This window comes from Plodia interpunctella, chromosome 27 (genome assembly GCF_027563975.2).
Source record: "Plodia interpunctella isolate USDA-ARS_2022_Savannah chromosome 27, ilPloInte3.2, whole genome shotgun sequence".
NCBI lineage: Eukaryota > Metazoa > Arthropoda > Insecta > Lepidoptera > Pyralidae > Plodia > Plodia interpunctella.
The window spans coordinates 1,157,703-1,171,216 of record NC_071320.1 but is presented as its reverse complement, the minus strand read 5'-3'; the positions used below and the strand labels follow the sequence as shown (position 1 = coordinate 1,171,216).

Here is a 13,514-nt window from a genome sequence, read left to right as displayed (position 1 = left end):
GTGACGATGTATGTGTGTATGTTTGTTACCTCTGTCACGCAAAATCTACTGGACGGACGGATTGTCATGAAATTCGGTACACGGGTAGAATATAACCTGGAATTACACATAGGGTACTTTTCATCCCGGAATTCCACGGCTGCAACGTCCCGTCGTAGTATAATTCGAACGCTTTTTGACTCCCAACATTTGTGAAATCAAACACATACAAATTTAGATTTTTGTGTTTTGTGTTTCTCACTTCGGCTCAATGAGTTCAATGGCGTAGATATGCTTGCCCCACTAGTCGAACCATTTATTCAGAAATTATTATTGCGAGCGAGGTCTACAAATCGACTTGGGGCAAAAATACATTTTTCGTATGTATGTATGCATGTGTGTATGTTTGTAACGCCAAAACTTTCGAACCGTTGGTATGATTTTGATGAAATTTAAAAGTTATGTAGGATGTGTCAATAGAATTTTTAAGTTCGTGGGGCATCAAAATCGGTTCAGTCGTTTTTGAAATATTCACAATTTTGTAAGAACTCATCAAAAATATAGTGTTCGCGAGATCTAAGTTCGCGGCGAACTACTAGTGAACAGACAAAGACATTAACAACAAATTTTATATAAATACACACTGTAAAATTATAAAAAAAAAAAAAATTGCAGTATGTTTCTCACCTCGGCTCAATCAGTTCTGTGGCATTGATAAGCTTGCCGCACTTATCACATTGGTCGCCGCGGGCGTTGTCGTACAAACATCCCGGATGAGGACATATTCCCTCCACGAACCTTCAATAAATAGTTTCCATTGATACTTTTTTTCAAATTCAAAATTCTTTATTCAATTTAGGATGATATACATCACTTATTGACGTCAAAAATTACTTAAACTAAGTCTACTGCCGGCTTCCAAAGCGCAGGTGAAGAAGAAGCGGCGCAACAAACTTCACCGCAGCCTTTTCTCCAAGGACGTCAATTAACAAATATAGGTCTTAATATATATATATATATATAATATATTATATCGACATCTACCACGCACAACGCTGCAGATGTAAAAAGCCGATCGAACGTTTAATAACATGTCACACAAGTGATCCACGACTCGAAAGTCTCTTTGCATATCTGTTTTTTGTGCCGCTTTCGCGGCTAAACCGTGGACCGATTTTGATGAAATTTGGTATTTAGAGATATAGTAAGAGATTCCCGTTCAAACATAGGTTACTTTTTTAAAATCAACCAATTGGCTCACCATCAATCAATCACTTGGATCCTACAGTCGAATTTGGATTCACATCGCTTTTATAATCTATACTAATATTATAAAGAAATTTGCGTTTTTGTTTGCACGGAATAAACTCAAAAAATACCGGGCCGATTTTCATGAAATTTGGCACAGAGATAGATTATATAACTCACCTGTCAGCTAGGAATCTGTCACACTTCTCACACAACAGCTGGTCTACTGACTGCGTGCTGACGTAACCATTGTCTTTGAGCTTGAGAAACAGTTCCTGAGAAATCCTGAGAAACAATAGAAAACAAACGGTGAACCATCATTCTTACGTGTTCCTAGCTTCACCTGGGGTTGTGACGCCGCAATGCGCGGCGTCGTAAAAATAAACGTGTCAGATTTTTATTCAAGTTGCCTAAAGGCATCTGGCATGACTATTTACGACTACCTACCAAAATAATTAGTGCCAAAATAAACATTAAATTTTGAAAGATTCAGCTGTGATTACACAACTGGACGCCTAACGTCAAGCCACCTTGGCTTTAGGACGTAACAGCCACGAAAGAAACCTGAAATTGCGGGGTTGAGAAACATTATAATATTTATACTAACTACCAGATATAGTTGGTATTAGCATAAGAAGTATTGAGAAACAATTTTCTATGTTTTCAACCCAATAATTTCTAGACAAATCTTCTAGATTGTAGATTACAGTAGTAGACAACACATTATGGACAGAGAAACCGTGAAAATTGATGACATTAACACAAATCTTTATTTAATTACACCAATGAACAACTGTGAGAAAATAAGGAATTTAAGGCGAATCTTTAATAACGTTACTGAAAATCGTGAGAAAATTAAGAATTTAACGCAAACCAATTTAACATGTGCGCACTGCGCACCACAATTATGATCTTGATCAAATATATCGAGTTGCACCACTGAGAAACTGTGAGAAACTTACTTGGTCTGTTCGTTCGTGCTGGTCCTACCGAAATAGTCGAAGCTTATGTTGAACCAGCGATACACCGCGTCGTGTATCTCGAAATACTTGTCGCAGATCTGTCTCGGCGTCACGCCTTCTTCAAGAGCCTGGACAAATAACAGAAAAAAAAATCGAATTAAAACTTTTTACCAGAGCTTTGGAAGTCTGCAGTGGATTTTTTTATTTTAATTTCACGGCTGGCAAAACGATGATTTTGCCAACGTCAAGGTTGAGATTGACACGGAATATAATATGTTATAATGATATACGAAACACGGATCAGTGTGTAACCTAATATATAAAAGTATATAAATATATTATAAATACATACGGATAAAGTAAATAAAAATTATAAGTAGATATTATTATTTTGTATAAATTTTGCCAATATAATTATAAATGGGGAGAAAACTAATGTTAATAGTTTTAAATGAATATTTGACGTTAATAATCGTTGTGTTATGTCGGCTCCACACTGTCGCCGAAAACTGACAAGATGTATATTGCGCAGTTAGTACGAGTGCTATTAAAAACCAGCAACGTATACCGAATCCGACAAAGTTTGGCGAACTGTTCGACGACAGCGTGGAGCTGGCATATGATTTGACAGGACGGCAACTACCCTATTCTCGATTGTAACTCATTTAGTTAAGACTCAAATGACTAGATGGCGCTGTTATCAATATATATATGATAAAACAAAAAAATATGTACATTGAATATAATATAATAATCTGTAATAATTTCGACTCCTTACGAAAAACTGTTCGTCCACGAGAACTAAGTCGTGGGCTAGTAACAAATTATACAACTTACTTTCGTCTCCGTGGCGGTGCCATATTCGTCCGTCCCGCACACAAACATTGTGTTATATCCACATAGACGACAATACCTGTAAAACGTAATAATTTATTTGACTACTCAAATTATGCGTTTAACTATTTTATTTGTATGAACAAAACACACATTGACCAGAAAGACACTTAAAATCACAAAGAAACACAACCGCACTGCACGGCACCAAAGCTTAGAATGAGTAATTACAACGCTCGCACTTTCGTTTTATAGCGAACACACAGTTGGGGTGACATTTACGAGTTATTTTGCTGACAAGTAAAATGTTGTTATATAAGCATTTTGTTATATAAACTGTTTTACCGATAATACGATATAGTTAGGTTCATATACAAAATATTAAACGCTAAGATTTGATATATTATTTTTAACCTATTTTAGTTTTAATTTTTACAATGGTTTTAATTAAAAACAGGAATTTCATGTGAAAAAAAAAAAGAATATATGATTATATATATATAGGAGAAAAGGCTGCGGTGAAGTTTGTTGCGCCGCTTCTTCTTCACCTGCGCTTTGGAAGCCGGCAGTAGACTTAGTTTAAGTAATTTTTTGACGTCAATAAGTGATGTATATCATACAAAATTGAGTAAAGAATTTTGATTTTTTTTTTAAATATATATTGTGACTATTTATTTATTTATTAGGGTATATATATATATAACATGTTACAATCAATTTAAACGGATATAAAACAGAAGTTATGACTTATACAGACTATAGCCAGACTGTGACCTAAAAACGTGTAACACAACATGACAAACATATGAAATCACAGTTCCACAAAGAAACAAAGTGCTAAGAGAACGTTTAGTTTTATTTTTTTTCCTGTTTTTAATTAAAACCATTGTAAAAATTAAAACTAAAATAGGTTAAAAATAATATATCAAATCTTAGCGTTTAATATTTTGTATATGAACCTAACTATATCGTATTATCGGTAAAACAGTTTATATAACAAAATGCTTATATAACAACATTTTACTTGTCAGCAAAATGACTCTTAAATGTCACCCCAACTGTGTGTTCGCTATAAAACGAAAGTGCGAGCGTTGTAATTACTCATTCTAAGCTTTGGTGCCGTGCAGTGCGGTTGTGTTTCTTTTTGATTTTAAGTAAAGTATCTTTCTGGTCAATGTGTGTACGTACGTTTTGTATATATGTACAAAACGTACGTAATAATGTCATTCAATCAATTACATATGTTATGAGGATACTGCACCATGCTTGGGCAGCATTTTACCTGGCAAATATATCAGCAGACAACACACATCCGATAATATTTCCCAAGTGTGGCACGTTATTGACGTACGGTAACGCTGACGTTATTAGGATGTTCTTACGGCCTTTCACTGGTAATCTGTAACAATCGAAATTGTACGTTGTAGCGTATGGTCCCCGCCCTAGTATAGGAAATCGTGCGAGGCGATCAAGGGATTAAAATAAATTTTATTCGATCCACACATGTTATTACCAACAGTTGTTTTATTGATTTTAACAAGGTATAATTGCTTTGACAGCCGATAGGCAACGACAGCATTTCCAAAAAGGCTTAACGTCAGACAAACAGTTGCAAGATCACTGCCGAATCATCGATATTTCAATTTAAGGCTTATTTTTTAAGCTGACCTCGGGCTACGGGGCTACACAGCAACGAAGGGTAAAAAACGTGAGGTTGAGAGAGAGAGAGAGAGAGAATATATTTAAGAATCATCACAGATAAATATATACTTACATAATTTTGTCCTTTTTTATCGGCGGATCGAGTTTATTGATTCCGTTGTACCAGCCATCTTTGGCTGATTCTATCTCGTCTGCCGTTATCGCTATCTCTGTCTCGTCTGGCGATCTGCAATGATTATTATTATTTATAACTTTACTAGCTGCACCCTGAGGCTTCGCTCTTGTGGGAAATCCGGGATAAAATGCGAAAATTTCAATAATTTCATTGAATGAGCAAATTTTTTGACATTTAAATTATGACATTATAATTGACGTCAATTCGTCCACTTAAAAGGCTGCGGTGAAGTTGCGCCGCTTCTTCAACTCCACTTTGAAAATCGCCAGTAGACTTCATGTAAATTTTTGATGTCTGTATATCGACCTAATTTGAATATAGAATTTTGAATTTTAAACATAAACTAGGTACGAAATAAATAAAAAATAATAATTATTTATTTTTCTGTAAAATCCAATCCATGATCATTTATTTCGTAAATATATGTAGGCCACCACAATGGTATACGAATTTCATAAAATACAAAAATCAATGTAAGATTGTTTACAGACTTGTGAGAAAAATCGAAGAGTTTAGTTAAATTCAAAAGTTTAATACATAATTACAAGAGTTTAGTAAGAAATATAATAAAACTTGTAAATATACAGTCAAATAAATCTTGACAAAAATGTATGTATTCAAATACATACCCAGTAGTTGGTAGTAGGTTTGGTGTTAGCGGAGTGCCGAGAGCTGACGACGCACCATACGGCCCCTTCGGCGAACCATTCCATTGTTTTACGGCTTCCTGTCAACAATACACTTCTATTCATTACTAGCTGCGCCCCGGGGCTTCGCTTTAGCGTGGGAATTTCGGGATAAAAAGCTCATATCAAAATCCCAAGGTCATATTCTACCAGTGTACCAAATTTTATAACAATCCGTCCAGTAGATTTTGTGTGAATAAATGAATGTTTTAAGAAAGGAAGGTAAGCTAATAAAATATATATATATATATATATCTTATATTATGTTTAGGATAGGAATGCGTGGAGGAAGTTATAGGGGAGGCTTTTGCCCAGCAGTGGGACATAAACAGCTAATAAAAAAATGTGTAGATTTACCTGTACTGCTTTAGCAGCAGCCAAGTCTTGGACCCAGCGCTGGGCGTGGCCGTACTCCGTCGTGAACTGCTTCAGATCTTCGTTATAGTACAGCGGGTACACGGTGCTCCATATTGATATGTCCGCCGCTGTCAGTTTATCCTGTCAACAACGATTGGCTGTTTCGAGTTCAAAGAAGTTTTTTACAAAACTGTCATTCTTGCCACTGGTTTTTGTTGTCGTTCGAGAGACATGGTTGCATTAAATTATTTTCTTGGAAATTAAGACAAAATTGAAACGGTGGTTGTGTAATGGTTAAGAAGCCTGTGGATCGACTATCCTGAGGAATCCTGCACACTGGTTGATTATTAACTTGTGTTTGAAATGGAGAAGGCAATGGCAAATCACTCAAACATTGAAAACAGAAAATATTTGCTATTCATTAATAAAATATAAATTTTTTCTTGCTTTCAAAGTTTAGCCAACCTCCGTGGCTTAATGGTCATCATGCCGGACTGCTACATTGGGGGGGCCCGGGTTTGATTCCCGGACTTTGAGGCTCAAATTCAAATTTCCTTATTCAATATAGAATGATATACATCACTTATTGACGTCAAAAAGATTACTTAAACTAAGTCTACTGCCGACTTCCAAAGCGCAGGTGAAGAAGAAGCGGCGCAACAAACTTCACCGCGGCCTTTTCTCCAAACACGTCAATTAACAATTCTAGGTCTTATAACTAACTCAAACTGTGTGATTAGTCCCTGTATATTTATTTATTTAGCATCACTTACCCCTAATATGTACTTATGTTTAGCCAACAGCTGATTCAGTGTGAGCAGCAGCGAGTTGAGGACTTGCTTTAGCTCCGCACCCACTTTACCGGAGACTACTGCCGCCACACACGGCTGGAGACGTGTTGCTTCCCATTCTTGCATTTGTTGGCTGTGGAATTAAGTTTAATGTTCATGTTTAATCACCACATAGTGTAACATAGCGCCAAATGTTGACCTGATAACTTGGGATGTCGTAGACCATGTTAAGTGGAGACGAAAAAGTAGGAAAGCAGAGCCCCGTCATATGTCTGAGGCAGATCTGGACAATGCTCTAGTGAGAGAGAGATCCTAACTAATATTATAAATGCGAAAGTAAATTTGTTTGTTTGTTACCTCTTCACGCATTATCTGGACGGATAGTTATGAAATTTGGTAGACTGTTAGAAAATAACCTGGAATAACACATAGGGACTTTTTATCCCGAAATTCGCACGAGAGCGAAGACCCTGGGCATAAAACACAGATTCTAAGCTTTCTTCTTTTAAACTATGCAACAGATTTTGATGCAGTTTTCACTGTTATTTAGACAATTTATGCGAGCTTTGCGACTTCACAGATCTGATCAGGAGTATACAGAGATGTGAAAGAGAGAAAAGCACTCACCATCGGCCGTTGTCCAAGTCCAAAACCGGGAAGAGATAGCGAGCGGCCGCATTACTGGAGAAGAAGGTGAGCTGTTCGTCCACCTCGAGTAGTGGCAGCTGGCGCGGGCCTGCGAATACATCGTCTGTAAGAACAGACGCTGGCTCAGTACCGGGTGCCCCGAGTTAGTAAGCTTATATAAATAAATATATTGTGGGTCCATACAGATTGAGTTAGCCTGAAAGTAAGTTTAATGCCGATTCCAGTGTCACTGAACTCAGAGACGTTCCAATCGCAATGAGACAGTGTGGAGCTGGCATAAGACTTGGGTGATTCTAACTGACACTTGATATTTTAAAAATGTATATACATATATCGGCTCATTTCTAAATCCATCCATTAGTTATTTTGATTTATCACATTCATACAGAAAGATGCGATAGGTAGACTTTTATTTAAAATATATAATAGATCTGTATTATTTTTTCTATCCTAATTTTTCTTACTTCCTTTGAGGCCTAACTGTGGAAAATAGTCCTTGAGGGAAGTAATAAAAATTTAGGACAAAAACTGGACACTGGGACAATATAGGTTAAATGATAATAATAAGTTAGCCAATAACCTTGGAAGCTAAGCTTCTACTATTTTTTTTTTTCTTGCACTTTCACCTATTAGAGTACAGGTACATCTTCCATATTCAAAAATATTCAAATAATTCGCATATGTTTAGTTTTCTTCTTATAACTAGTACTAATTATTTTTTGTCAGTTTTAAAATATTTTTTAACAAAGTCACTCTTCTTATTGTTATTTTCAAGATGAATAATATTTTTTGATAGTACCCAAACGTGCATCGCATGCATTTCTGATGCAACACGAAGCCGCCGTTGTCTGAGCGGAATCCAATAAGAATTACATGCAAAACATATTTGCGACAAAAACCAAGCTTGTTAAATAAGAAAATATACCAAAAAGCCATAAATTATTGTGTGAATATTTTCTAAAACTCAATAAAAAATACGCTACCTCCGAAACTCGCATTTTGGAGTTCAACTTTCTTCCCGGCCAAATTTGCGGCAATTAAAAGCTTCAGTGTGGAAGTATTGTTTTCGTTTGTATAAATCTTCATTTTCGATTATTTATTTTCACTTAACATATAAGGTTTTTGAACAAAAAATCCACATAACCTAATTTTAAATTCCACCTGGCAGCAACAGAATTGACAGATGGACAAAAATGACAAAATTCTACCTGTTATTATCCGATCAAATTAGATAAGACTTCGTTTATTGTGTAGTCCACCCGTAAGCAAAGCATCTTTATTTGGCGGCTTTGTAGACATAAATTGTTTTTAAAAACTTTGCAGGCACAGAAAATACGACATACAGTTTTATTTTGGAACTTAATAAGACTAGCCTATATTGTCTTTGCTTACATTGACAGTTTTATTTTATCGATATTGACAACGAACGTCAGTGTCTTGGTAGTTCATTGACAGAAGAAGTGTTGTTTTGTAAAATATTGGTGGCGTCAACTCTTTGTTTTTAATAAATAAATGTAGTTTCCAATAAATTTAAAAAATGGAGGATAAAATAAAAATAAGTGCCATGAAAGTGTGTAGAGTCTGTCTCAGCGAATCTACTAACATGACATCGTTATTCGATAAAACCATCGGTGACAGAACCCTTCTGCAGATCATACATTTTGTGACCAATATCGATGTTAAGATGGGAATACGCTGGCCCAGGCAAGTTTGTGGAGAGTGTAAGACTAAAATCCTCACCGCTGATGAGATTAAACGGCGTTGCATGGAGTCTGAATCGGTTTTAGATCAATTTTTAGAAGTCTGTGATCAAGTCATGGGAGATATTCCTAATCAAGAGAACTTTGTTAAAGTTGAACTGAATGCTGATATGCCAATGTCTATAGAACCTACACTGACGAGCAATGAAATAAAAAACGATAGCATAAAGGTTGAGTTTAATGATTTTAATATTTGTAACGATAATTATGATGACCACTTTGATTCAGTTGAAAAACATGAAGAGATTTTCGGGGAAGCCAATATTAATGCTGACACAATTATTGACACGTCACATTTTAAAGAAATTAATATGGACAGCACAAAATCTACAAAAGCGAAAGAATACGCATGTACGAAATGCGATATGAAGTTCCCTACGGCAAGTCAGAAGAAGTCCCATTGGAAGAGACATAAAAAAGATGGTGAGGCACTTGGCAGCTATCAGTGTTCATATTGTTTCCGAAAATTCTTAAGAAAATCATCGTTGTCTACACACATGAATGTCCACGATTCTAAGGACAAAGTTAAATTCACGTGTATAACTTGTAAAAGAGAGTTTAAGCACCAGGCGTTTCTAGACAATCATATTCGTTCCGTTCACACCAGAAAAGAAGGTTATATATGCAAACATTGCGGTATAAACTTGGAGAATCAAGAAACTTTAAATGAGCATGAAAAGACACATCAAATAAGTAAGAAACACGAGTGTAAATTGTGTAATAAGTCATTTGTTATGTTGTCAACTTTGAATGATCACATACGAACTCATACCGGCGAGAAACCTTTCTTGTGCTCAATATGTGGAAGGAGGTTCAGTCAGAAAACGAATTTAGCTCAGCACGTACGAAGACATCAAGGACTAAAGCCTTTTAATTGTGATGAATGTAAACGAAGGTTGGTATCTTTGTTTTCATCTCTTTCAACTCTGCTTGCTCCTGGGTGCCTTCGAGTTGTGACGCGCGAACCCCAGGGTCAGCATAGAAAATAATCTTAACATTTTGAAGATTCGATTGAAGAGTCGCCTCATACGTCATCCACATTAGGATTTGAAGTGGTCCTATTCTACCACAAGACACGTTTTGTTTCTTTACTTAAACTCAACTCTCTCAGGGGAGCGAATCCCCAGGGCGCAGCTAGTATACAACACTTTTATCAGTTAAATGAAATATTCAATAATTCAAACAACAGTCAAGGCCATTGTAACTTTCAAGGTGTGATCTAACCTTGTTTACTGACACATAAATATAAATAAAATATATATAACAGTGACCTTTTTTCTGATATCATTTGTCTTATTAGAAGCTGTTGTTCTATTAGGCGTTCGACTTGATATCGTAAGGGAGTATATTCGAATCAAAGACTGAATCGAAACTCAATCTTTGTTTTCGATTTTTTTCTCTTTCCCTCATCTAAGGTTACTGCCAATCTTTTTATCGGCTGTGAAGGGACGAAGTCAGTATTCGCCTAAAAATAAACAAGACAAAACAGCCCTATGTTTTTGGGAGCGAAGCCCTGGGCAACATTTAGTTTATAATGGTAGTATTAAATTATTCTGATTTTCTTTTACATTTTCAGCTTCGTATCAAAAGGTGAATTGGAAGCGCACAAGCGAAAACACACGGGCGCGCATCCCTTCGTGTGCGACGAATGCGGCAACGGCTTCACCACGTCCAGTTCCCTTGTGAAACACCGCCGTATACACACGGGCGAGAAACCCTACGCGTGCGATCTATGCCCTATGAAATTCACCGCTTTGAGCACTTTAAAAAACCATAGACGAACACATACAGGTGAGAAACCTTATCAATGCTCGCATTGTGAGAAAGCCTTTGTCCAACGAAACGATTTGATATCTCATATACGCTGTCATACAGGAGAAAGGCCGTATGTGTGTTCGCATTGTGGCCAGTCTTTCAGAAAAGCGGCCGGTTTGAAGACCCATATCAAAATGCATAGTAAAGAGCCTATGCTACAGCGAGAACTGATTCACGATAGCGTGAAGCATTTAAAAGAAGCTGTGCCGAGGGATTTGATGATTCAAGGAGTTAATGTTATGTTGTTACCAAATAACAGTTAGGTTTGAACCGGTATATTACACAAAATCGAAATTGTGTAGAATATTTTTTTATTCCAAGGGCGAATTACGGGTTTAATTCGAATAGACTCGATATTGAGAAGTGATATTCTCACTATCACAAAATCAATCAATACATATAATAAATCTGTAAAAAAAGTGTTTCCATTGAAGATATTTAAATAAAAAAAAATTTAGATCGATGGAGAATCAGTAATAGAATAAGAATTTAAAAAAAAAGTCTGTCTGTTTGTTTGCACACGCTAATCTCTGGATCTACTGGACGGATTTGAATGAAACTTTTTTGTTGTATAGCTATAAAGCCTGGTCAACATATAGGGTGTAAATGATTTTGAAAACTGGAACACCTGATGGTGTACTATGATGGTACAGCGAAACTATACGAAATATTGAAATGACGCCTTAACAAAAGTTATTCAGCCTGATGAGCATTTTCTGTTGAGATATAAAAATCGATGATCTGGAACACCCTGATGTAGACCTATGATGGTACAGCTAAACTATAGGGAATATAGAAATGACGCTCTAATAAAAGCTGTTCAGAGTGATGAGTATTTTCTGTTGAGGTATAAAAATCGGAGATCTGAAACACCTGAAGAAGAGTCATAATAGTTCAGCTAAACTATAGAAAATGTACTTTTTCAGTCTGATTAGCATCTTCTGTATGTATAGGTATCGTTACATTTGTTTGTACAATTAAATTTGTATATTGTAATTTTGATTCCTTACCAAAAATTGTTCGGCCACGCGAACGAAGTCGCAGGCATCAGGTAGTCTCACATAAAAATGGGATATTCTCACTATCGAGTCGATTCGAAGTGAGACGCAGCGAACCAATCACATTGCGGTGTGGTAGTCGTTGCGTCACAATGGCGCACTGTGATTGGTCAGCTGCGTCTCACTGCGAATCAACTCGATGGTGATATCGTATTAAACACACAGTGCACGATTTTTCACAATATGTGCGATTAACGGACCATTAAAATTTCAACTTTGCATACCAGGTACTATGAGCTGATCAATTTGTATGGCAGACCAAAATATTATTGTAATTTTTTAATATCAACTCCTTTTGATATTGGCTCAGTTTCCATCATACGTATATGCCTCCGCCTCACAACTATCATCACAGGATAAAAATACCATTTTCACTCTGCATTACCTATTGGTTGACAGGTAGAAAAAGCCTCAGGCTTTAAGTCCGTCTTTTACATGTTTTTGTAATAAAGTTACATAAATAAATCCAAAAGAAGTAGCCGTTAATTTGTTTTGGCGTATTCCCAACCGAAGTGCGGTGAGGCATACAATGAGTGAAGAAAATGTATGAAATGTATGTCTGTTTCATTCGGTTATGCTTGCTTTAAGTTTTCTTGGTCTTTGTTCTCATTATACTATTTTGCAAATTGTTCCAGAATATAACATGTGTAATATAAATAATTTCTAATTCTAAATCTCTTGATTTTTAAGCAATTTATTTCTATTAAAATAATTATTTGAGCCATTTATTATTTAATTAAATATAATATAAATTTATTATCCATATTGGATATACCTTTTACTGCGTATATTATAAGAACATCACATATTTTTTCTATACAATGGCTTAACTAGAATTTATTTTGATTTCCTTGCTACTGACTTTTATAAAAACAAAAACATTTAAAGTTTTAGGAAAATGAAAAAAAAAAAACGCTTTGTTTTTTCCCCTTTTTTTTAAGATTTCAAGAACCACAGTTTCATACATTTATGGCGCTAACAAAACTGTTTAAAACGTTATTATATAATGATATAAACTTTCTGAGCCCTACACTTAAAGAACTGAATGTAAAATTAAGTTTTAACTTGTATATAGTTCAAATAATATAAGTGTTTATATTAAATAACCTACTTGTTTTTTTTTTCATTGTGTAAAATTTGTATTAGGCAGTATTTTCATCTAAATAAATACTTTTTAGGCTTCTATTAGTCTCATAAATAACCCCAATAACTATTTATTATATTCTTTTAATATGTCCCATGTACAGACATAGCCCACTTACAGTGTTATATGTATAGAAAATATAAATGCGATTCTACCCATGGCTAAATCGATGAACTGAGGGGTTAGTGCGGGTTTGCATTCTCTCACCATCGAATCGATTGTGAGAAGTGAATTCAAACCCGCACTTCGCCCACTGATTTTTATAAATATATAATAGCTTTTGCGTTAATTTCCCATGGGTACAGTTATTCTTCCTGGATGAAAGGTACTATGTCCTTCTCCACACTTCAAACTACATGTATGCAAAATTTCAAGAAGATTGGTTGAGTAGATAG

At 35.6% G+C, this 13,514-nt stretch overlaps 2 protein-coding genes across 2 annotated transcripts in view; one reads left to right on the top strand and one right to left on the bottom strand.

The window, feature by feature from the left end:
* MetRS (Methionyl-tRNA synthetase) overlaps nucleotides 1-8,534 on the bottom strand; it is a 30,154-nt gene extending 21,620 nt beyond the window's left edge. Inside the window, exons 1-11 of the mRNA XM_053765654.2 lie at nucleotides 8,326-8,534; nucleotides 7,322-7,445; nucleotides 6,677-6,827; nucleotides 5,904-6,044; nucleotides 5,490-5,587; nucleotides 4,798-4,911; nucleotides 4,306-4,422; nucleotides 3,027-3,102; nucleotides 2,190-2,317; nucleotides 1,408-1,512; nucleotides 667-777 (exon numbers count right to left, since the gene is read on the bottom strand). Of these exons, the coding sequence (XP_053621629.1) occupies nucleotides 667-777; nucleotides 1,408-1,512; nucleotides 2,190-2,317; nucleotides 3,027-3,102; nucleotides 4,306-4,422; nucleotides 4,798-4,911; nucleotides 5,490-5,587; nucleotides 5,904-6,044; nucleotides 6,677-6,827; nucleotides 7,322-7,445; nucleotides 8,326-8,428 (1,268 nt within the window). The 5' untranslated portion in view covers nucleotides 8,429-8,534. The remainder of the gene's footprint in view (nucleotides 1-666; nucleotides 778-1,407; nucleotides 1,513-2,189; nucleotides 2,318-3,026; nucleotides 3,103-4,305; nucleotides 4,423-4,797; nucleotides 4,912-5,489; nucleotides 5,588-5,903; nucleotides 6,045-6,676; nucleotides 6,828-7,321; nucleotides 7,446-8,325) is intronic.
* Nucleotides 8,535-8,771: 237 nt separating this feature from the next.
* LOC128681416 (zinc finger protein OZF-like) lies at nucleotides 8,772-13,081 on the top strand. Its single transcript, XM_053765283.2, has 2 exons — nucleotides 8,772-9,997; nucleotides 10,679-13,081. The coding sequence occupies exons 1-2, from the start codon at nucleotides 8,880-8,882 to the stop codon at nucleotides 11,178-11,180; spliced, it is 1,620 nt and encodes a 539-aa protein (XP_053621258.1). The 5' UTR covers nucleotides 8,772-8,879; the 3' UTR covers nucleotides 11,181-13,081.
* Nucleotides 13,082-13,514: the final 433 nt, after the last annotated feature.